Source organism: Magallana gigas, chromosome 10, assembly GCF_963853765.1.
Source record: "Magallana gigas chromosome 10, xbMagGiga1.1, whole genome shotgun sequence".
Lineage (NCBI taxonomy): Eukaryota > Metazoa > Mollusca > Bivalvia > Ostreida > Ostreidae > Magallana > Magallana gigas.
Window position 1 is genome coordinate 6630035 of NC_088862.1, and position 25037 is coordinate 6655071.

General features: G+C 35.9%; 1 protein-coding gene, 1 long non-coding RNA gene and 1 pseudogene across 2 annotated transcripts; 1 reads left to right on the plus strand and 2 right to left on the minus strand.

Annotated features, from left to right (window-relative positions):
• The window catches only part of LOC136272253 (autophagy-related protein 9A-like), a 161812-nt pseudogene that overhangs the window by 19957 nt on the left and 116818 nt on the right, over positions 1-25037 (plus strand).
• On the minus strand, positions 1866-11773 carry LOC136272203 (ankyrin-1-like). The gene is made up of 2 exons (XM_066073419.1): positions 11024-11773; positions 1866-3701 (listed from the first exon to the last, which is right to left on the minus strand). The coding sequence occupies exons 1-2, from the start codon at positions 11771-11773 to the stop codon at positions 2241-2243; spliced, it is 2211 nt and encodes a 736-aa protein (XP_065929491.1). The 3' UTR covers positions 1866-2240.
• Positions 12377-23803, minus strand: LOC136272048 (uncharacterized). The gene is made up of 3 exons (XR_010709929.1): positions 23693-23803; positions 23311-23346; positions 12377-14118 (listed from the first exon to the last, which is right to left on the minus strand). It is a non-coding gene; the product is annotated as an uncharacterized lncRNA (long non-coding RNA).

Genomic DNA, 25037 nt, shown 5'->3' on the forward strand with positions numbered 1-25037 from the left:
TACTGCTATTGATTACAAGATAAATCGTGTGATTGCAAATTTTCCTGTAGTAAATTACAGTTACTGTAGCTTTAATTAAGGAATAGGGAATCCTTCTTTGAGTATTATGAGGTGATAATTTTGGTCGGGCGTGATTAAATCTAATAAAGCCCGAAGGGCTTTATGATAGATTTGATCACACCCGACCGATATTATCTCCCCTTAATATTCAAAAAATGATTCCTTATTACTTATATTTATATAATTTTAAGCCATTGTACAATTAAATATTTAAATATAAATAAGCAAACCCCGGTGGCGTCTCAATTATATGTCATTTGAAGTTATGGGTTATATAGTACAAAATTGATACGTTGTGTTATAACAGTTAAAGACACTGAAAAATGTAAATATATCCATTTAGATAACGCTTACAGCACATGTATATTTTGATGTTCTGTCTGGAGTTATATTGGTACAATTTATACTTTAAGACCTTTTCCTATTCTTTGTTAATTATAGAAACTTTTAATCGTATACATGTTTTCTAAATCATACTGACTGGCAAACAACTTTTTATTGTATACATTTTATGTATCAAGCAATCAAATGTATCAAAACAGCCAAATTTCTGCAAACAGAAGCGTACAATACGAGGTAAATTTTAAATTTACCTAAAATTTGACTTAAAAATGTAAAAGGAAGAGCTTTTTCACAGATATGTCAATTTGTTCATCGACCATGATACAATATTATTTTTCAAATTCTATGGGCATTTTTCTACTTCAATTAACACCTGTGCTAAATACAATGAGGCCATGTAATTCAATTTCATTTCAAAATACACGGAATTGAATACAGCCACACAATTGCATTTAGTAATATAATTCGCCTAATTGTGATTTTATACAATTTGTTGGATTGATGTTTATGCATGCTTTTATACTCTCTCTGAGACAATTACATACTTATCTAATACAGGGAATATGTCACACTTACAGACAATTATAGATATTATACATGTTAGAGAGTTTGCACTTCTTCTAAGCAAAAAAAAAACAGTTAGTAAAAAAAAAATTCATTGAAATTCACTTATTTGGAAAATATTAAAACATACACTACACAAGGCTATGAAAACGTTTGCTTTTAACATGACGCCTGCATTGGTATCCTGAATTGCATAAACTTATTTGTCAGTTTACCAAATAATATTAAGACACATATATAGAATATGATCATGACATCATTTAAACTATCTCTCTAAATACAACAGTCTTGTTACTCTTTGAACCTGATTTGATACAAAAAGAGAAAAATACGAATCCGGATCATGCATGTTATTTGAAATGTTGTCATTTTGTAGCAAATAGACAGCAGTGCTGTCATGTTTATCAAAGCAATCTACCAAAGCAGGATTGACTTTCCATCCACAGGCCAGACTGGTGTCTACGCCATTGTTTAGCAAAACATTAACTATTTCGATATGTCTGTTCGCAAAAGCTAAACATAGAGGACTTAATTTGTATCTATTACATAAATTAATGTCTGCTCCATATTTCAGTAAAAGTTGTACTGTGCTATTATGTCCGTCATAACAAGCTGCAGTAAGAGAACTGTCTCCATCGTCCATGCATAAATTAATGTTTGCTCCATTACTCAGTAACAATTGTACTGTGCTATCATGTCCGTTTAAACAAGCTTTATAGAGAGGACTGGCACCGTTTGTCTTGCGTACATTAATGTTTGCACCATTACTCAGTAACAGTTGTACTGTGCTATCATGACCGTCAAAACAAGCGACAGTAAGAGGACTGGTTCCGTTCTCCATGCATAAATTAATGTTTGCTCCATTACTCAGTAACAAGCCCCAGAGAGAGGACTGGTTCCGTCCCTCGTGCATAGATTTATGTTTGCTCCATTGCTCAGTAACAGTTGTACTGTGCTATCATGTCTGTTATAACATGCTAATTAGAAAGGACCGACACCGTTTTGATTGCATAAAGTTATGTTTGCGCCATTACTCAGTAACAGTTGTACTGTGTTATCATGTCCGTCAAAACAAGCCGCAGTAAGAGGACTGGTTCCGTCCTCCCTGCATAAATTACTGTCTGCTCCATTACACAGTAACAATTGTACTGTGCTATCATGTCCGTTTTGACAAGCTATAAAGAGAGGACTGCTTCCGTCCTTCATGCATAAATTAATGTCTGCTCCATTACTCAGTAACAGTTGTACTGTGCTTTCATGTCCGTTCTGACAAGCTACACGGAGAGGACTGATTTTGTCTCTCCACATAAATTAATGTCTGCTCCATTACTCAGTAACAGTTGTACTGAGCTATCATGTCCGTTTTCACAAGCTATATAGAGAGGACTGGTTCCGTCCTCCCTGCATAAATTAATGTTTGCTCCATTACTCAGTAACAGTTGTACTGTGCTATCATGTCCGTTTTGACAAGCTCTATAGAGAGGACCGGCACCGTTTTTCTTGCATAAATTAATGTCTGCTCCATTACTCAGTAACAGTTGTACAGTGCTATCATGTCCGTTTTGACAAGCTATGTAGAGAGGACTTGCTCCTTCTTCTTCACATAAATTAATGTCTGCTCCATTACTCAGTAACAGTTGTACAGTGCTATCATGTCCGTTTTGACAAGCTATATAGAGAGGACTTGCTCCTTCTTCTTCACATAAATTAATGTCTGCTCCATTACTCAGTAACAGTTGTACTGTGCTATCATGTCCGTTTTCACAAGCTCTATAGAGAGGTCTTGCTCCTTCCTCTTCACATAAATTAATGTCTGCTCCATTACTCAGTAACAGTTGTACTGTGCTATCATGTCCGTTTTGACAAGCTATACAGAGAGGACTTGCTCCTTCTTCTTCACATAAATTAATGTCTGCTCCATTACTCAGTAACAGTTGTACTGTGCTATCGTGTCCGTTTTCACAAGCTCTATAGAGAGGACCGGCACCGTTTTTCGCGCATAAATTAATGTCTGCTCCGTTACTCAGTAACAGTTGTACTGTGCAATCATGTCCGTTTTCACAAGCTATATAGAGAGGACTGGTTCCGTCCTCCCTGCATAAATTAATGTTTGCTCCATTACTCAGTAACAGTTGTACTGTGCTATCATGTCCGTTTTGACAAGCTCTATAGAGAGGACCGGCACCGTTTTTCTTGCATAAATTAATGTCTGCTCCATTACTCAGTAACAGTTGTACAGTGCTATCATGTCCGTTTTGACAAGCTATGTAGAGAGGACTTGCTCCTTCTTCTTTACATAAATTAATGTCTGCTCCATTACTCAGTAACAGTTGTACAGTGCTATCATGTCCGTTTTGACAAGCTATATAGAGAGGACTTACTCCTTCTTCTTCACATGAATTAATGTCTGCTCCATTACTCAGTAACAGTTGTACTGTGCTATCATGTCCGTTTCCACAAGCTCTATAGAGAGGACTTGCTCCTTCCTCTTCACATAAATTAATGTCTGCTCCATTACTCAGTAACAGTTGTACTGTGCTATCATGTCCGTTTTGACAAGCTCTATAGAGAGGACCGGCACCGTTTTTCTTGCATAAATTAATGTCTGCTCCATTACTCAGTAACAGTTGTACAGTGCTATCATGTCCGTTTTGACAAGCTATGTAGAGAGGACTTGCTCCTTCTTCTTCACATAAATTAATGTCTGCTCCATTACTCAGTAACAGTTGTACAGTGCTATCATGTCCGTTTTGACAAGCTATATAGAGAGGACTTGCTCCTTCTTCTTTACATAAATTAATGTCTGCTCCATTACTCAGTAACAGTTGTACTGTGCTATCATGTCCGTTTTGACAAGCTATACAGAGAGGACTTGCTCCTTTTTCTTCACATAAATTAATGTCTGCTCCGTTACTCAGTAACAGTTGTACTGTGCTATCGTGTCCGTTTTCACAAGCTCTATAGAGAGGACCGGCACCGTTTTTCGCGCATAAATTAATGTCTGCTCCGTTACTCAGTAACAGTTGTACTGTGCAATCATGTCCGTTTTCACAAGCTATATAGAGAGGACTGGTTCCGTCCTCCCTGCATAAATTAATGTTTGCTCCATTACTCAGTAACAGTTGTACTGTGCTATCATGTCCGTTTTCACAAGCTCTATAGAGAGGACCGGCACCGTTTTTCTTGCATAAATTAATGTCTGCTCCATTACTCAGTAACAGTTGTACAGTGCTATCATGTCCGTTTTGACAAGCTATGTAGAGAGGACTTGCTCCTTCTTCTTCACATAAATTAATGTCTGCTCCATTACTCAGTAACAGTTGTACAGTGCTATCATGTCCGTTTTGACAAGCTATATAGAGAGGACTTGCTCCTTCTTCTTCACATAAATTAATGTCTGCTCCATTACTCAGTAACAGTTGTACTGTGCTATCATGTCCGTTTTCACAAGCTCTATAGAGAGGTCTTGCTCCTTCCTCTTCACATAAATTAATGTCTGCTCCATTACTCAGTAACAGTTGTACTGTGCTATCATGTCCGTTTTGACAAGCTATACAGAGAGGACTTGCTCCTTCTTCTTCACATAAATTAATGTCTGCTCCATTACTCAGTAACAGTTGTACTGTGCTATCGTGTCCGTTTTCACAAGCTCTATAGAGAGGACCGGCACCGTTTTTCGCGCATAAATTAATGTCTGCTCCGTTACTCAGTAACAGTTGTACTGTGCAATCATGTCCGTTTTCACAAGCTATATAGAGAGGACTGGTTCCGTCCTCCCTGCATAAATTAATGTTTGCTCCATTACTCAGTAACAGTTGTACTGTGCTATCATGTCCGTTTTCACAAGCTCTATAGAGAGGACCGGCACCGTTTTTCTTGCATAAATTAATGTCTGCTCCATTACTCAGTAACAGTTGTACAGTGCTATCATGTCCGTTTTGACAAGCTATGTAGAGAGGACTTGCTCCTTCTTCTTTACATAAATTAATGTCTGCTCCATTACTCAGTAACAGTTGTACAGTGCTATCATGTCCGTTTTGACAAGCTATATAGAGAGGACTTACTCCTTCTTCTTCACATGAATTAATGTCTGCTCCATTACTCAGTAACAGTTGTACTGTGCTATCATGTCCGTTTCCACAAGCTCTATAGAGAGGACTTGCTCCTTCCTCTTCACATAAATTAATGTCTGCTCCATTACTCAGTAACAGTTGTACTGTGCTATCATGTCCGTTTTGACAAGCTCTATAGAGAGGACCGGCACCGTTTTTCTTGCATAAATTAATGTCTGCTCCATTACTCAGTAACAGTTGTACAGTGCTATCATGTCCGTTTTGACAAGCTATGTAGAGAGGACTTGCTCCTTCTTCTTCACATAAATTAATGTCTGCTCCATTACTCAGTAACAGTTGTACAGTGCTATCATGTCCGTTTTGACAAGCTATATAGAGAGGACTTGCTCCTTCTTCTTTACATAAATTAATGTCTGCTCCATTACTCAGTAACAGTTGTACTGTGCTATCATGTCCGTTTTGACAAGCTATACAGAGAGGACTTGCTCCTTTTTCTTCACATAAATTAATGTCTGCTCCGTTACTCAGTAACAGTTGTACTGTGCTATCGTGTCCGTTTTCACAAGCTCTATAGAGAGGACCGGCACCGTTTTTCGCGCATAAATTAATGTCTGCTCCGTTACTCAGTAACAGTTGTACTGTGCAATCATGTCCGTTTTCACAAGCTATATAGAGAGGACTGGTTCCGTCCTCCCTGCATAAATTAATGTTTGCTCCATTACTCAGTAACAGTTGTACTGTGCTATCATGTCCGTTTTCACAAGCTCTATAGAGAGGACCGGCACCGTTTTTCTTGCATAAATTAATGTCTGCTCCATTACTCAGTAACAGTTGTACAGTGCTATCATGTCCGTTTTGACAAGCTATGTAGAGAGGACTTGCTCCTTCTTCTTCACATAAATTAATGTCTGCTCCATTACTCAGTAACAGTTGTACAGTGCTATCATGTCCGTTTTGACAAGCTATATAGAGAGGACTTGCTCCTTCTTCTTCACATAAATTAATGTCTGCTCCATTACTCAGTAACAGTTGTACTGTGCTATCATGTCCGTTTTCACAAGCTCTATAGAGAGGTCTTGCTCCTTCCTCTTCACATAAATTAATGTCTGCTCCATTACTCAGTAACAGTTGTACTGTGCTATCATGTCCGTTTTGACAAGCTATACAGAGAGGACTTGCTCCTTCTTCTTCACATAAATTAATGTCTGCTCCATTACTCAGTAACAGTTGTACTGTGCTATCGTGTCCGTTTTCACAAGCTCTATAGAGAGGACCGGCACCGTTTTTCGCGCATAAATTAATGTCTGCTCCGTTACTCAGTAACAGTTGTACTGTGCAATCATGTCCGTTTTCACAAGCTATATAGAGAGGACTGGTTCCGTCCTCCCTGCATAAATTAATGTTTGCTCCATTACTCAGTAACAGTTGTACTGTGCTATCATGTCCGTTTTGACAAGCTCTATAGAGAGGACCGGCACCGTTTTTCTTGCATAAATTAATGTCTGCTCCATTACTCAGTAACAGTTGTACAGTGCTATCATGTCCGTTTTGACAAGCTATGTAGAGAGGACTTGCTCCTTCTTCTTTACATAAATTAATGTCTGCTCCATTACTCAGTAACAGTTGTACAGTGCTATCATGTCCGTTTTGACAAGCTATATAGAGAGGACTTACTCCTTCTTCTTCACATGAATTAATGTCTGCTCCATTACTCAGTAACAGTTGTACTGTGCTATCATGTCCGTTTCCACAAGCTCTATAGAGAGGACTTGCTCCTTCCTCTTCACATAAATTAATGTCTGCTCCATTACTCAGTAACAGTTGTACTGTGCTATCATGTCCGTTTTGACAAGCTCTATAGAGAGGACCGGCACCGTTTTTCTTGCATAAATTAATGTCTGCTCCATTACTCAGTAACAGTTGTACAGTGCTATCATGTCCGTTTTGACAAGCTATGTAGAGAGGACTTGCTCCTTCTTCTTCACATAAATTAATGTCTGCTCCATTACTCAGTAACAGTTGTACAGTGCTATCATGTCCGTTTTGACAAGCTATATAGAGAGGACTTGCTCCTTTTTCTTCACATAAATTAATGTCTGCTCCGTTACTCAGTAACAGTAGTACTGTGCTATCGTGTCCGTTTTCACAAGCTCTATAGAGAGGACCGGCACCGTTTTTCGCGCATAAATTAATGTCTGCTCCGTTACTCAGTAACAGTTGTACTGTGCAATCATGTCCGTTTTCACAAGCTATATAGAGAGGACTGGTTCCGTCCTCCCTGCATAAATTAATGTTTGCTCCATTACTCAGTAACAGTTGTACTGTGCTATCATGTCCGTTTTCACAAGCTCTATAGAGAGGACCGGCACCGTTTTTCTTGCATAAATTAATGTCTGCTCCATTACTCAGTAACAGTTGTACAGTGCTATCATGTCCGTTTTGACAAGCTATGTAGAGAGGACTTGCTCCTTCTTCTTCACATAAATTAATGTCTGCTCCATTACTCAGTAACAGTTGTACAGTGCTATCATGTCCGTTTTGACAAGCTATATAGAGAGGACTTGCTCCTTCTTCTTCACATAAATTAATGTCTGCTCCATTACTCAGTAACAGTTGTACTGTGCTATCATGTCCGTTTCCACAAGCTCTATAGAGAGGACTTGCTCCTTCCTCTTCACATAAATTAATGTCTGCTCCATTACTCAGTAACAGTTGTACTGTGCTATCATGTCCGTTTTGACAAGCTCTATAGAGCGGACCGGCACCGTTTTTCTTGCATAAATTAATGTCTGCTCCATTACTCAGTAACAGTTGTACAGTGCTATCATGTCCGTTTTGACAAGCTATGTAGAGAGGACTTGCTCCTTCTTCTTCACATAAATTAATGTCTGCTCCATTACTCAGTAACAGTTGTACAGTGCTATCATGTCCGTTTTGACAAGCTATATAGAGAGGACTTGCTCCTTCTTCTTCACATAAATTAATGTCTGCTCCATTACTCAGTAACAGTTGTACTGTGCTATCATGTCCGTTTTGACAAGCTATACAGAGAGGACTTGCTCCTTTTTCTTCACATAAATTAATGTCTGCTCCGTTACTCAGTAACAGTTGTACTGTGCTATCGTGTCCGTTTTCACAAGCTCTATAGAGAGGACCGGCACCGTTTTTCGCGCATAAATTAATGTCTGCTCCGTTACTCAGTAACAGTTGTACTGTGCAAACATGTCCGTTTTCACAAGCTATATAGAGAGGACTGGTTCCGTCCTCCCTGCATAAATTAATGTTTGCTCCATTACTCAGTAACAGTTGTACTGTATTATCATGACCGTCAAAACAAGCCCCAGAGAGAGGACTGGTTCCGTCCCTCGTGCATAGATTTATGTTTGCTCCATTGCTCAGTAACAGTTGTACTGTGCTATCATGTCTGTTATAACATGCTAAAAAGAAAGGACCGACACCGTTTTTATTGCATAAATTTATGTTTGCGCCATTACTCAGTAACAATTGTACTGTGTTATCATGTCCGTCAAAACAAGCCGCAGTAAGAGGACTGGTTCCGTCCTCCCTGCATAAATTACTGTCTGCTCCATTACATAGTAACAGTTGTACTGTGCAATCATGTCCGTTTTGACAAGCTATATAGAGAGGACTGCTTCCGCCCTTCATGCATAAATTAATGTCTGCTCCATTACTCAGTAACAGTTGTACTGTGCAATCATGTCCGTTTTCACAAGCTATATAGAGAGGACTGGTTCCGTCCTCCCTGCATAAATTAATGTCTGCTCCATTACTCAGTAACAGTTGTACAGTGCTATCATGTCCGTTTCCACAAGCTCTATAGAGAGGACTTGCTCCTTCTTCTTCACATAAATTAATGTCTGCTCCATTACTCAGTAACAGTTGTACAGTGCTATCATGTCCGTTTTGACAAGCTATGTAGAGAGGACTTGCTCCTTCTTCTACACATAAATTAATGTCTGCTCCATTACTCAGTAACAGTTGTACTGTGCTATCATGTCCGTTTTGACAAGCTATATAGAGAGGACTTGCTCCTTCTTCTTCACATAAATTAATGTCTGCTCCATTACTCAGTAACAGTTGTACTGTGCTATCATGTCCGTCAAAAGAAGCCCGAAAAAGAGGACTGGTTCCGTCCTCCATGCATAAATTAATGTTTGCTCCTTCACTCAGTAACAGTTGTACTGTGCTATCATGTCCGTTTTGACAAGCTATATAGAGAGGACTTGCTACTTCTTCTTCACATAAATTAATGTCTGCTCCATTACTCAGTAACAGTTGTACTGTGCTATCATGTCCGTTTTGACAAGCTCTATAGAGAGGACCGGCACCGTTTTTTTGCGTAAATTAATGTCTGCTCCATTACTCAGTAACAGTTGTACTGTGCTATCATGTCCGTTTCCACAAGCTCTATAGAGAGGACTTGTTCCTTCCTCTCCACATAAATTAATGTCTGCTCCATTACTCAGTAACAGTTGTACTGTGCTATCATGTCCGTTTTGACAAGCTATATAGAGAGGACTTGCTCCTTCTTCTTCACATAAATTAATGTCTGCTCCATTACTCAGTAACAGTTGTACTGTGCTATTATGTCCGTTTTGACAAGCTATATAGAGAGGACCGGCACCGTTTTTCTTGCATAAATTAATGTCTGCTCCGTTACTCAGTAACAGTTGTACTGTGCAAACATGTCCGTTTTCACAAGCTATATAGAGAGGACTGGTTCCGTCCTCCCTGCATAAATTAATGTTTGCTCCATTACTCAGTAACAGTTGTACTGTATTATCATGACCGTCAAAACAAGCCCCAGAGAGAGGACTGGTTCCGTCCCTCGTGCATAGATTTATGTTTGCTCCATTACTCAGTAACAATTGTACTGTGTTATCATGTCCGTCAAAACAAGCCGCAGTAAGAGGACTGGTTCCGTCCTCCATGCATAAATTAATGTCTGCTCCATTACTCAGTAACAGTTGTACTGTGCTATCATGTCCGTTTTGACAAGCTATATAGAGAGGACTTGCTCCTTTTTCTTCACATAAATTAATGTTTGCTCCTTCACTCAGTAACAGTTGTACTCTGCTATCATGTCCGTTTTGACAAGCTATATAGAGAGGACTTGCTCCTTTTTCTTCACATAAATTAATGTCTGCTCCTTCACTCAGTAACAGTTGTACTGTGCTATCATGTCCGTTTTGACAAGCTATATGGAGAGGACTTGCTCCTTTTTCTTCACATAAATTAATGTCTGCTCCATTACTCAGTAACAGTTGTACTGTGCTATCATGTCCGTTTTGACAAGCTATATAGAGAGGACTTGCTCCTTTTTCTTCACATAAATTAATGTTTGCTCCTTCACTCAGTAACAGTTGTACTGTGCTATCATGTCCGTTTTGACAAGCTATATAGAGAGGACTTGCTCCTTTTTCTTCACATAAATTAATGTCTGCTCCATTACTCAGTAACAGTTGTACTGTGCTATCGTGTCCGTTTTCACAAGCTCTACAGAGAGGACTTGCTCCTTCTTCTTCACATAAATTAATGTCTGCTCCATTACTCAGTAACAGTTGTACTGTGCTATCATGGCCGTTTTGGCAAGCTATATTGATAGGACCGGCACCGTTTTTCATGCATAAATTCATGTCTGCTCCTTTACTCAGTAACAGTTGTACTGTGCTATCATGTCCGTCAAAACAAGCCGCAGTAAGAGGACTGGTTCCGTCCTCCATGCATAAATTAATGTCTGCTCCTTTACTCAGTAACAGTTGTATTGTGCTATCATGTCCGTCAAAACAAGCCGCAGTAAGAGGACTGGTTCCGTCCTCCATGCATAAATTAATGTCTGCTCCATTACTCAGTAACAGTTGTACTGTGCTATCATGTCCGTTTTGACAAGCTCTATAGAGAGGACTTGCTCCTTCTTCTTCACATAAATTAATGTCTGCTCCATTACTCAGTAACAGTTGTACTGTGCTATCATGGCCGTTTTGGCAAGCTATATTGATAGGACCGGCACCGTTTTTCATGCATAAATTCATGTCTGCTCCTTTACTCAGTAACAGTTGTACTGTGCTATCATGTCCGTCAAAACAAGCCGCAGTAAGAGGACTGGTTCCGTCCTCCATGCATAAATTAATGTCTGCTCCTTTACTCAGTAACAGTTGTATTGTGCTATCATGTCCGTCAAAACAAGCCGCAGTAAGAGGACTGGTTCCGTCCTCCATGCATAAATTAATGTCTGCTCCATTACTCAGTAACAGTTGTACTGTGCTATCATGTCCGTTTTGACAAGCTCTATAGAGAGGACCGGCACCGTTTTTCTTGCGTAAATTCATGTCTGCTCCATTACTCAGTAACAGTTGTACTGTGCTATCGTGTCCGTTTCCACAAGCTCTATAGAGAGGACTTGCTCCTTCTTCTTCACATAAATTAATGTCTGCTCCATTACTCAGTAACAGTTGTACTGTGCTATCGTGTCTGTTTTCACAAGCTCTATAGAGAGGACTTGCTCCTTCTTCTTCACATAAATTAATGTCTGCTCCATTACTCAGTAACAGTTGTACTGTGCTATCATGGCCGTTTTGGCAAGCTATATTGATAGGACCGGCACCGTTTTTCATGCATAAATTCTTGTCTGCTCCTTTACTCAGTAACAGTTGTACTGTGCTATCATGTCCGTCAAAACAAGCCGCAGTAAGAGGACTGGTTCCGTCCTCCATGCATAAATTAATGTCTGCTCCTTTACTCAGTAACAGTTGTATTGTGCTATCATGTCCGTCAAAACAAGCCGCAGTAAGAGGACTGGTTTCGTCCTCCGGGCATAAATTAATGTCTGCTCCATTACTCAGTAACAGTTGTACTGATCTATCATGTCCGTTTTGACAAGCTATATAGAGAGGACTTACACCGTCCTCCGGGCATAAATTAATGTCTGCTCCATTACGCAGTAACAGTTGTACTGTGCTATCATGTCCGTTTTGACAAGCTATATAGAGAGGACTTACACCGTCCTCCGGGCATAAATTAATGTCTGCTCCATTACGCAGTAACAGTTGTACTGTGCTATCATGTCCGTTTTGACAAGCTATATAGAGAGGACTTGCTCCTTCCCCTTCAAATAAATTAATGTCTGCTCCATTACTCAGTAACAGTTGTACTATGCTATCATGTCCGTTTTGACAAGCTCTATAGAGAGGACTTCTTCCTTTTTCATCACACAAGTTTACGTTTGCTCCATTACTCAGTAAAATTTGTACAATGCTATTACATCCATCAAAACAAGCAATATGGATAGAACTTGTTTGATCTTTCAAACATAGACTTATGTCTTCTTTAGTACTTTTTAAGAATTTTCTTTTGTTGTTCTGTGTCTTACTTGAATTTCCTTTTGTGTGATCTGTGTTTATTTCTTTATCCTTTTCAGTTGAAATTAAAGAAGGATTCGATTCATTGGTTTTGTCAATCATTGAATTAACATTAATAGTGGTCTTTTCAATCAATTGTTTGAGGATTTCAGAATTATGGAACACGGTTACAACGTGAATAGGAGAAAGACCTTCCCATTTCTCCGTCAAACATTCATTATTGTTTTTGAAAAACCAATTAAACAATTCTACCGAACCATTGCAGCACACCGCCGGAAATAAAGAAATGCCAGTTAAATTTACTTGTGTTTCTTTTAAAGCTTTAAGACAATGAAGCGATAGATCTGTATGACCAAATACAATCAAAACAAAGAGACATGAAACTTCATTTTCCAGATGCACGAATGTAAGTTTAGACAAATGCAAATTTGTTGTTGTCTGATGAAGTTTTTGTTTATCGCTTTGAAGTTCTATTTTCTTGAGTAACATTTGTAGCTTTTCGGAATTATTTTTAAGTTTTTTTTCAAACACCATTTTCACACTCTCATATTGTAAACATGGATTGAGGACTACATCTAAAAGTCGCTCTCCGAAAATGTCAGAAAAAAGTCTATCCCCAAGCGCATCGATATGCCGGTCACTAAGATATATAGTAAACTTATCAGGAGTCTCGTTACCTGTATCGTATCTTACTCGTGTCCGGAGAAAACCAATATCGGCGTATTTAATGACAGTTTCGGGATAATCTGTTCCAACTATTAAAGTAGTAACTTCCATCACAAAGTCGTGATAAAACTGATAGGTGTCTTTAATTTTTTTTACCAAAAACCCTTTGAGTGATTCAAGTTCGTCCCCAATCAAATAAGCTGCCGTCTTCGTATCCATTCCACAAAGGTTCAACGCATATTCATATTTTTCTTGTACCGCCTTGTTTCCTGGTATATCATCAATGCAGAGATCATTGTTAAAAAGAATAAGTAGAATCAAAGCACAATATTTTTCGTTCATTGTATTTCTGAGCCCTCTTATTTCTCCTGCTAAAACTACATCAGGTTCTTTAAAAAAAATTAATCCTTCCATCAAATTGCTTTCATTGTTTCTAGAATATAATTTACATAATAACGGAAAATACTCTTCAATTTTGACAATTTCGGCACACTCATCTTCAGATAGTTTTTCATCAATTTTGTAACTTTTTAAAATGCTTCTTTTTTCATCCTCGTTTAGTTTATATTGGTCACTATTGATGTCTACAACGTTTGACACATCACGAAAAAGTCCTTTTACCTTTTTATCAGAAAGAATGATTTTCCTACACGACATCAAAAGTTTAGCTCGTTTCAGATAAGATGGCAATGCTTCTTCATATCTTTGCCACTTATTATACAATAATTCATCCAACGATTCTTTGCCAAGTGGGTCGTTAAAAACAAACATAATATTTGTTAAATTGTCTCGTACGAAAGGGGAATTTGCTATATCCTCGATATCTTTTACCGGTTTCACCATCCAGCCCTTTTCCCTATGTTTAAGTGCAACATGTTGAATGATGGCTGATTTCCCAGAACCAGAATGTCCTGTAACAATCACCAAATTCTGGCTTGCTGTTTTACTTTCAACCGCCGTGCAAGCGTTTGACGAAATAAACAGTTTGTTTTCTTGATCCCATTGTTCAAATATAGCTCCGTCAAAATGTGATTCTAATACAAGAATAAAGAAATCGATGTATTTGAAGTTCATATATTTAATATGAAGACTCAATATTGTAAATAGGCTAAACATATTTCATAAATTGTATTACTGTGAACTCTAAAAATAACCATATTGAGTTTGAGGCTGACATGAATTCATAATTATGCATTATATCACTTTCATCTCCTATTACCGTAATAGTAGTGCCCGATTTTCATTGTTACGCTTATCACTATGCTAAAGGATAAAACTTAATAAAGTTGAATAACTCAAAAAAATGTTTAGCCTTTAAAAATCTAAAACAACAAAAGAAAATATATTTCTGAAAAGAAAAAACTTTTACTTAGAAATACATAGGGAATTCTTTTAAAAATCTTTTTTTTTCAAAAACCAGTTGACCAGATAAGCTGTCACTTGTATAAAAAAAAATCATCTTTAGGTACATGTAAAACGAGATTACAGTTTGTTCAAACTATGATCCCTGGTAGTAAGGTGGGTCCACGATGGGGTTGGAAGTAAGAGTTTTCTACTGATGACATATTGACTTAGGTACAGATTCAGTCAAATTCTGCCTCGTTTTAAAGTCGATTTTTAAAAATACATGTAACACCAACAATTGAAATGCAACATTTATTTAATATGTAAAATATCATAAACGTCAAAGTTTCTAATTTGAAAGTTATATGAGGAATCTAAAAGCCCCGTCTGGTCTTTTATTTGAAGAGTCAGTTCTTTTTCTTGATCTCAAATGAAAAGTCATGTAAAACAAAAACTTTTGTTTTATATGTTATAAAAAATACAAAGGTTCAACAAAACGGTACATTGGCTTAAACTAGCCCCAACAGTCACTAAAGGTATCTTTCTTTGGATTGCATATTGCTAACAGTATGATTCGGAATATCGTTTTGTTCAATAGTCCTTAAAAGTTGTCTAAATTAATAAAGTTATGAAGTTGAAAGATCAATTGTTCTGGTCTCTGAAACACTTAATTACGTAATATGAGTAAATCATGGTACTGTATATTTAATAACTTCGAGGTGAACAATGGTGCTTTTTAAATAATTATTAATTTTGATCAGTAAACAATAACCATAACAAGAGGTCTTAACGGTCACCTGAGTAGCATATAACCCATACACAAACTTGTCGAGGAGTCTCATATATGCATTTAAATAATTAGGTTTCATTCTGGAGTAGAACAGTTATAAATTTGTAATGACGATTACCTCCCTGCCTGAAATGTTTCAAAAAGAACTATGAAACCTACAATCTTGGCGAAAAACTTAAAGATCTGGTCTACAAAATCATGAATTTAGTTTTCATTTGAGGTGTGTGGGAGCAACGAGGATAACTTTTTAACATTATATGCATTAACACCTATACATGACCCTGCCCAAGAGTCAAAACCTATACTTCAGGGGACATGAAAATTAAAATTTCAGCAGTAGAGGACTTCCTGGTAAACATAATTATAAGTCAGTTTTTAATACAGTGTGAAAGAATAGAGAAGAACATTTCTAAACATTATATGCATTAACACTATATTGCCATATTGCCCCCCCCCCACCTCATGTCCTGAACCCCTGACACAGGGGACAAGAATTTCACAATTTAGGTAGAGAAGTCAGTGGACATCATAACCATTTAATCAGTTTTTTGCCCACATATGTGGGAGTAGAGAAGAAGATTTTCTAAGATTTAATACATTTTAACCATATGGCCATATTGGCCCCACCCTAGAGCCTAAATCCCTGATCAACGGGTCATGAATTTCACAATTTTGGTAGAGGGTCTCATGGACATTATAATCATGCATTTAGTTTTTAACAAATATATATGGGAGTAAAGAAATAGAGTTTCTAAGATTTAATACATTTTTACTATATGGCCATATTGGCCCCACCCTAGAGCCTGAACCCCTGACCCACGGGTCATGAATTTCACAATTTTGGTAGAGGGTCTCATGGACATCATAATAATGCATTTAGTTTTTAACAAATATATATGGGAGTAGAAGAGAAGATTTTCTAAGATTTAATACAATTTATCTATATGGCCATATTGGCCCCACCCTAGATCCTGAACTACTGACCCACGGGTCATGAATTTCACAATTCTAGTAGAGGACCTCATGGACATCATAATCATGCATTTAGTTTTTAACAAATATATATGGGAGTAGAGAATACGATTTTTTAAGATGTAATACATTTTTACTATATGGCCATATTGACTCCAACTTAGAGCCTGAACCTCTGACCCAGGGGCCATGAATTTCACAATTTTGGTAGAAGGCTTTATTGACATCATAACTATGCAACCAGATTTTTCCTCATATGTGTGATTAGAGAAGAAGATTTTTGAAAATTTGGCTTTTTTGGAATATTTGGCCCAAAATGTGGTGCCCCGGGGGTGATAGAGCCATGAATTTCACAATCTATATTCCTCTTACCGTTGAGATGCCTTATACCAAAAATGGTAACAATCAGCCTTGTAGTTTTTAAGAAGAAGTTAAAAATGTAAATTGTTAACGCACGACGCACGACGACGGACAAAAATGGATAGCAATAGGTCACCTGAGTTTACTCATGTGACCAAAAAATACGTTTGAGTCCTCTTAGTTTCAAATTTTAAGAGCCAGTCCCTGATACTTAATGAAAGTTCTTGAAAACATAGATATAGAATTAAAAGGTATCTGAACAATAGTTTTTTAGAGACCCTTTTACTCCCTACCATAGCCATAAACCAAATATTTAATGCGGTTATTTGTTCTGAACAGTAATCTGAGGTGTTTTTTCTATTGCTTTTGCTTAACGAGGCCGAGTACAGAACGAGTACGCACGCTTTTGCGCAGCGTTTCATTTGTATTGTGACGTCATCTTTTTGCTTTGTTGACGCCATGGCGTGATAGTTTCAACTGCAGATATTCAGCGAAATGTGTTGGAAATAGCTCGTTCGATGCGTAAAATTGATATTATATTGGAGAATAAACATAAATGTACCGAGGTATAAGCTATATTTGGGCTCAGGTCGAAAACGTGAAGAGGGTTCAGCAAGCCTAGCCCTCTGTCACGTTTTCTTAACCCGCTACAATATAGCTTAATTCATATATTTCAAGACAGTAACCATGTATTTTATTTAAATAACCGTTAATATGTGATGTTATATATTTATTTATTACTTACATATGTCTGAATGTTTTAATAATACTATAAAGTTAACCATTTCCGTCTTTGTCCACTAAAAAATAGCCATTATCAGACAAACTGGGAAACTGGGCATACAAAAACACCTTTGAGGAGACCCCTGGAAATAACCAGAAGGTAAACGTTTTTTTTTATTTGACCATTTGATGCCTTTTAGCAGAAACTTTAAAATGTAGAACAGAAAAAGAAATCCCTACTTGCACTGTACCAGTTATCGGCTAAAATTTAATGTTTTCCTTTCATATTTTCTTATTTCTTGATATTTTTGGATAAAACTTGCCATACTTTAAATAATGAACTCCTTATTTATCAATCTGTTAGTTTATATCATTTTTTAGAACCGCAAACATCTTGTTTTATGATTTTTATCAGGCCCCGAATTTGCCGAGTTTTTACGACCTACTGTACCAGTTATCGGCTTCGTGATAATAACATAGTAAAATCTCTGTACATGTTGATTTTATACTCTGCTAAATTAAATTTGAATTATGCCCCTTGTGGGGTCAGACTAAAGTGTCGGGGTTGTGATACATTATAAACAAAACTCATAAAATTATTCGTTTATTATCATACGGTACTTCACCAAATCGTACACGTATTCAATACATAATTGTGCAATCAGGCATTCAACTGCGCTACGAATCTCTCGGAAATTAATGAATTCCTTTTGTTTATACATGTTATATGTATTGATATTATATGTCAAATCAAAGAAGGGATATAATAACCTATCACAAAGAGGTAATATTATATATTTAACTTATTACGTCATTTTCCACACTGCTGAAAGTGCAAAGATGTAAAATCAGCGGTAAACAATGATCGTTTAAGCTCATGTAAAAACATATTCAAGAAAGTTTTCAAGCAAACCTACTTTCCTTTATTCGATAAAAGACGACTGAATTAAAAAATCTTGGATTGTCCCGTGCTATAAACCCGAACTCTGAGTTTAGCCGATAACTGGTCTTAGCCGATAACTGGTACAGTACCAGTAGGGCAGAAGTTTAAAATAAATGTAAAAAATGTGCAAAATTGATACATTTCAAGCAGAATCCCATAGGGTCCTATGTTAAAAATTAACAAACTTTGAGATGACCCCTTAAACAAACGGTGTGGTAAATGTCTTATTTTTTTTATATCTTAAAATAATAATTATATCAGTAGAAATTCATGTAAAAAATGTCATTCAAAAATCTAGGGCAGAACAAATTAGACCCGGTCTCGTTAAGGTGGTATGGGACACTTCCATATTGTGACGTATTGCTCATAGAAATAAACAATAAAATCGAGTGTAATAATATAACTAGTTCCTTTCCCAATTTTGTCATTTATCAGTATAGAATAGTGGTTTTAGATGGTTTAATACAAATCTGTAAGTCATTAGTTCGAATCCCGCTTTAGGTTTTACAATGTTTTTCCCCAAGGATTTTTAAAAGGTTTTTTTGGTTAGATAACGGAACATTTGAAAATTCTAAACAGGTAAAAGTATTTCAATTATAATGTACTTTAATCCACATTATTATCGACAGATGTCCCATACGACCTTAAAGCTTGTAAATTCAAAAACAAGTTATTTGCCCAGTAAAGATTTATGATTTAAAGACTGTAGATCCCTCTGGTACCTAATTTGAAGGCCAAGCTCTTTTCTTAAAAATTAAATGAAAGCCGTGTTAATCTGGACTACTTTAGGGTTACAAAGTTTGATTAAGTATTCGTTCTTTCAAAGTTTATACAGTAAATGTTCAAAAATTTTAAAATACATGAAGCATTGTTTTTATTTATAGTTTAATATGCATTTCATCGAGTTGTTTGAGACAGGGATGCTTGGGACATAAAACCCTTTTCAGCCCCCCCCCCTTCCTTGCACACAGTATATTTAATTTGGTACATGTGTTAGCAATAATTTTGTACATGATATTTCAATCGCATATTATGTTCTACATTTTGGATATAAATTAATCTAATATAACTAATTTTCTAAAAAAAAAAAGACTATAGACTATATTCACAACGACAGAAAATTAACTAATTTGAAACAAATAAAACTTAAGAAAAATTAGAGTCTCACTCTGCGGACGCCCTAGTTAAAGGATGTTCTGTGACTTCAAGCCAAATTTCTAAATAAATGGGCTAAGTTCCTAGTAGATCTGTGTGTAAAATCTATGTTCGGCCATACAGTCTTCCTCGTTGACATTGTCTGGCTCATACTTTACCCGTATAATTTTATCACCTAATGGGAGTACAATAACATTGGAAAAACGGCTAGGTTTATATCAAATCTTGTTGAAATTCATTCTTGTGTATCCAATTAGTTTCCCCTTGTATCGTGTTGACTCATACTTAACATTTAAAGTGATTGTAAGCAAATGGTCATATCTTAAAGAAATTTTTCGGTTATAGATTAAGGTCATAGCATATATTTTTATACCCCCGCTCCGAAGGAGAGGGGGTATACTGTTTTACCCTTGTGTGTCTGTCTGTCTGTCTGTCCGTCCGTCTGTCTGTCCGTCTGTCTGTCCGTCTGTCTGTCCGTCCGTAACAAAAATTTCTGTCGCATTTATCTCAGCAACTATTTATTGCAGATGCTTGAAATTTTAACACAGTGTTTGTTAAGGCATGCCATATCGTGGGATATATTTTTGTACCAATCGAACGTCAACTTCCTGTTAAATGACGACTTTGCTTATTTTTTAACCAAAATTTTCAAACAAATTGTCGTCAAAGATTTCTTAGCAACTGTTTATCGCAGATGCTTGAAATTTTTACACAGTATTTGTATAGGCATGCTATATCGTGGGATGTATTTTTGTACCAATCAAACGTCAACTTCCTGTTAAATGACGACTTCGTTTATTTTTTAACCAAAATTTTCAAACAAATTTTCGTCAAAGATTTCTCATTAACTATTTATCGCAGATGCTTGAAATTTTTACACAATATTTGTATAGGCATGCCATATCGTGGGATATATTCTGTACCAATCGGGTGTCAACTTCCTGTTAAATGACGACCTTGTTTATTTTTAGCCAAAATTTTCAACCAAATTTTCGTCAAAGATTTCTCAGCAGCTATTTTTCGCAGATGCTTGAAATTTTAACACACTATTTGTTTTGGCATGCCATATCGTGGGATATATTTTTGTATCTATCGGACGTCAACATCCTGTTAAATAATGACTTTGTTTATTTTTTGCCAACATTTTCAAACAAATTTTCGTCAAAGATTTCTCAGCAGCTATTTATCGGAGATGCTTGAAATTTTTACACAGTGTTTGTTAAGGCATGCCATATTGTGGGATATATTTTTGTACCAATCGGACGTCAACTTCCTGTTAAATGAGTACTTTGTTTATTTTAGCCAAAATTTTCAACCAAATATCGTCAAAGATTTCTCAGCAGCTATTTTTCGCAGATGCTTGAAATTTTAACACACTATTTGTTTTGGCATGCCATATCGTGGGATATATTTTTGTATCTATCGGACGTCAACATCCTGTTAAATAATGACTTTGTTTATTTTTTGCCAACATTTTCAAACAAATTTTCGTCAAAGATTTCTCAGCAGCTATTTATCGGAGATGCTTGAAATTTTTACACAGTGTTTGTTAAGGCATGCCATATCGTGGGATATATTTTTGTACCAATCGAACGTCAACTTCCTGTTAAATGACGACTTTGCTTATTTTTTAACCAAAATTTTCAAACAAATTGTCGTCAAAGATTTCTCAGCAACTGTTTATCGCAGATGCTTGAAATTTGTACACAGTATTTGTATAGGCATGCTATATCGTGGGATGTATTTTTGTACCAATCAAACGTCAACTTCCTGTTAAATGACGACTTCGTTTATTTTTTAACCAAAATTTTCAAACAAATTTTCGTCAAAGATTTCTCATTAACTATTTATCGCAGATGCTTGAAATTTTTACACAATATTTGTATAGGCATGCCATATCGTGGGATATATTTCTGTACCAATCGGGTGTCAACTTCCTGTTAAATGACGACTTTGTTTATTTTTAGCCAAAATTTTCAACCAAATTTTCGTCAAAGATTTCTCAGCAGCTATTTTTCGCAGATGCTTGAAATTTTAACACACTATTTGTTTTGGCATGCCATATCGTGGGATATATTTTTGTATCTATCGGACGTCAACTTCCTGTTAAATAATGACTTTGTTTATTTTTTGCCAACATTTTCAAACAAATTTTCGTCAAAGATTTCTCAGCAGCTATTTATCGGAGATGCTTGAAATTTTTACACAGTGTTTGTTAAGGCATGCCATATTGTGGGATATATTTTTGTACCAATCGGACGTCAACTTCCTGTTAAATGAGTACTTTGTTTATTTTAGCCAAAATTTTCAACCAAATTTTCGTCAAAGATTTCTCAGCAGCTATTTTTCGCAGATGCTTGAAATTTTAACACACTATTTGTTTTGGCATGCCATATCGTGGGATATATTTTTGTATCTATCGGACGTCAACATCCTGTTAAATAATGACTTTGTTTATTTTTTGCCAACATTTTCAAACAAATTTTCGTCAAAGATTTCTCAGCAGCTATTTATCGGAGATGCTTGAATTTTTTACACAGTGTTTGCTAAGGCATGCCATATTGTGGGATATATTTTTGTACCAATCGGACGTCAACTTCCTGTTAAATGAGTACTTTGTTTATTTTAGCCAAAATTTTCAAACAAATTTTCCTCAAAGATTTCTCGGCAGCTGTTTATCGCAGATGCTTGACATTTTAACACACTATTTGTTTAGGCATGCCATATTGTTGGATATATTTCTGTACCAATCGGATGCCAGCTTTCTGTTAAATGTCGACTGCTTATTTTGCATATTCACATCAGAGCGGGGGTATCACTAGTGAGCATTGGCTCACAGATATCTTGTTTAAATCTGTGTTTTGGCCATTGCTACTATTATATTCAAACTTTATCATATACCTCTTAATAAAGGGTGTGAAGTTACACTGCAGGAATATTATTTGTCAATGGTCAATTAATGTCATATCACAGAAAACTGATTAAAATAATTGTCTTAGCCTATAATGTAATATATTAAGTAATATTAATTGATTAAAAGCTATAAATTGAAGACTTAACGCCCTTTTCGGTAACTTATATGAAGGGTCAACCCCTTTTTGTGCTATCAAACAAAAGATATTGTGGTTTTAAACACATTTTGTTCAACGATTCGTGATAAATTGTTTACCATTCTTGTTATATCTGGAAAAAAAATTTAATATAATAGTTGTATATTCTTTAGCACATCTTTTGAGCATCTTCTTTTCAATAAAGATTATTCAAGTTTTCAACGTTATCGATATAAAAAATGTATTAAAGATTAAGCAATTGTATTTGGCCCCTTAAAGCCTGTTTTAACATAACATACGACTAAGGTAGCATTATGAATATTTGTTAAATATTACAAAAAAATTGAGACTCCGAATTGATCTCGATTACGGTTTCCATTTTGATTACGAGTCCTACCAAGCTTTTACACTTTTCATCTAGAATATTTTAGAACATATTCTGCAAATATTAACTTTTTGGTTTTAAACTTTTAGAAGATGATCGCTGGACGAAATACTTCTAAAATTTTAAAATGACACCATCAACAAAAAATACCCAAAAAGGTTCATATCATTGTCAGTCAAATAATTTCTTTGAAATCAACCAATTCTTTTCTGAGAACCTGCATGCACAAAATCGGTAAGGAAAAATAAGAATGTGAAAAAAGAAACAGAGGGATAGATATGGGTCGTTTGTTGGAAAACAAAGGACCATATTAATTAAGTCTACATGAATATTCATCAAAAGGAACACCTCCCTCCACCATTAACTGTCACCACCAAAACCCACCCTATACACACACATAATATGCAGCCTATCACTTGCTCGAAAACTTAAAGAGAGTTTTTCAAAAACCCGTAAGATTCAAGTCCTAATAGTGCAATACATTATTTGCAATTATATCCTTACCTTCGTATGCGCAATCCTTCTTCTTATTTTCAGTGTCTGAAATAAGTCATTTCTTTTCACAATTGATCTAAAAACGTTATTTTACAACAAGATGCATATTGCCAACTGGAAATTCTAGAGTTACATATTTTTCGACTGTGAGATATTACATGTATCACTTAGATTTAATTATATGGTTGATAGGATATTCCTTGAACTGTTAACTAAAATATTGTATATCATTTATAATTTGTGACATTTATGGTTTATACACTATGAATTTTACTTGTATAAGTATACCGATTTCGAAGATATAATCGATATTTTAACCCATATTATTATATTTCATAAAAATGAAACCTCCTACTGTTTTAGGGTGGTAATGATGGAACTGCATTCTTACCTTGAAAAGGATAATCTATATTCTCATTTTCAGTGTTAGTGATAAGTAGTTTTCCTTCTTCTGATTCATTATTTTTTTCTATATCAGTACCTCTTTTTCTTCTGTGAAGTTCTAGAATTCCAGAAATGTTAATAAGTCTTGATCGATATTAAAATTTATTATATCATATCATTATAATTAGTGTTAAATACAAGGTGTTTGCATATGTCATACAGCTTTTTTATTAATACCACTAGATTTTGACCCGTGCGTGCACGGATTGACATAGACTATGATATTGGACATTTACCAAATAGATACATCGACACACCGTATATTGTTGACATAATGCATAACCAAGCTTTAAGCCTACAATAATGCTTTTAATTTCACTACACTCTGCTGAGTTTTGATGATGTAACTGTGTCATGGGAAAGGCCTTCATCCCAGTTAAAATGCCTCCCATATACTCGTAATGTAGCAGAAAATAGCAGAATCGCCCCAAAACGATTTTGGAGAAAAATAATAAAGTTGCATTGGAATTAAGTAAAATTGTTCGTAACAAATAATTTTGAAGCTGTAAATACCTTTTTTCGAAAAGTTTAATTCTATAATTGCGAATTAAATATTTCTTCAACAACGTTTTTACACACATTGACACATGTTGACATTCGAAACTCTCGGGATTTTTTTTAATAAGTGCAATGTGTTAGAGTTATCTCCCGTATTTTCTTCGATGAACAGAAACAAAATTCCACGCATTTGTTTTATCGTCTCTGAGTTTATCCATGCAAATGTGATATTGTTGAAACATAAAATAAAGAGCCTCCCTTGATTTAGCGTGAATGTAATGCGCATGCGCAATATTGTAAAATCCAAATTTTTAAGATGATTTCCGGATTTTTTTTAGGAATTTTTGTTGATTATTAATTCGCAATGCTTGATTGAGAAAAAAAATAAAAACAAATTGGTAATCTTCAAGTATCAATGATGTTGAGAATATCGGTATTAAAGCTCAAAAATTCGAGTCTATTATTTTAATATAGTAGTATAGATTATCAGTCTCCAGTGCTAATACCTATCAATATCACACCCCTTGTGGAATTCTTCAGTTTTTTCCGCTTAAGAATATTTAAATGCATACTTTAACAAACGATTTTTATGGCCTAGATACTTATACTGTATATGTCATTAAGGTAAATCATCCAAAACAAAAGCGACTTAAACAATTTTGATTGATCTATACAACATCAAATATGTATTTTAAAGCTATCCTGAGACTGACATAATCCAAACTCGGGGGTATGTATGTAGTTAAATAAATGAACTTTTTGCACTAAAACTTTTTTAAAGAGTTGTCCGCCAA

Coding starts and splice junctions, on each gene's coding strand:
- LOC136272203 (XM_066073419.1), bottom strand. CDS start 11,773: ATGGAGGACGGAACCAGTCCTCTTACTGCGGCTTGTTTTGACGGACAT. Junction 3,702..11,023: donor AAAACGGCCATGATAGCACA/GTACAACTGTTA, acceptor GGACATGATAGC/ACTGTACAACTGTTACTGAG.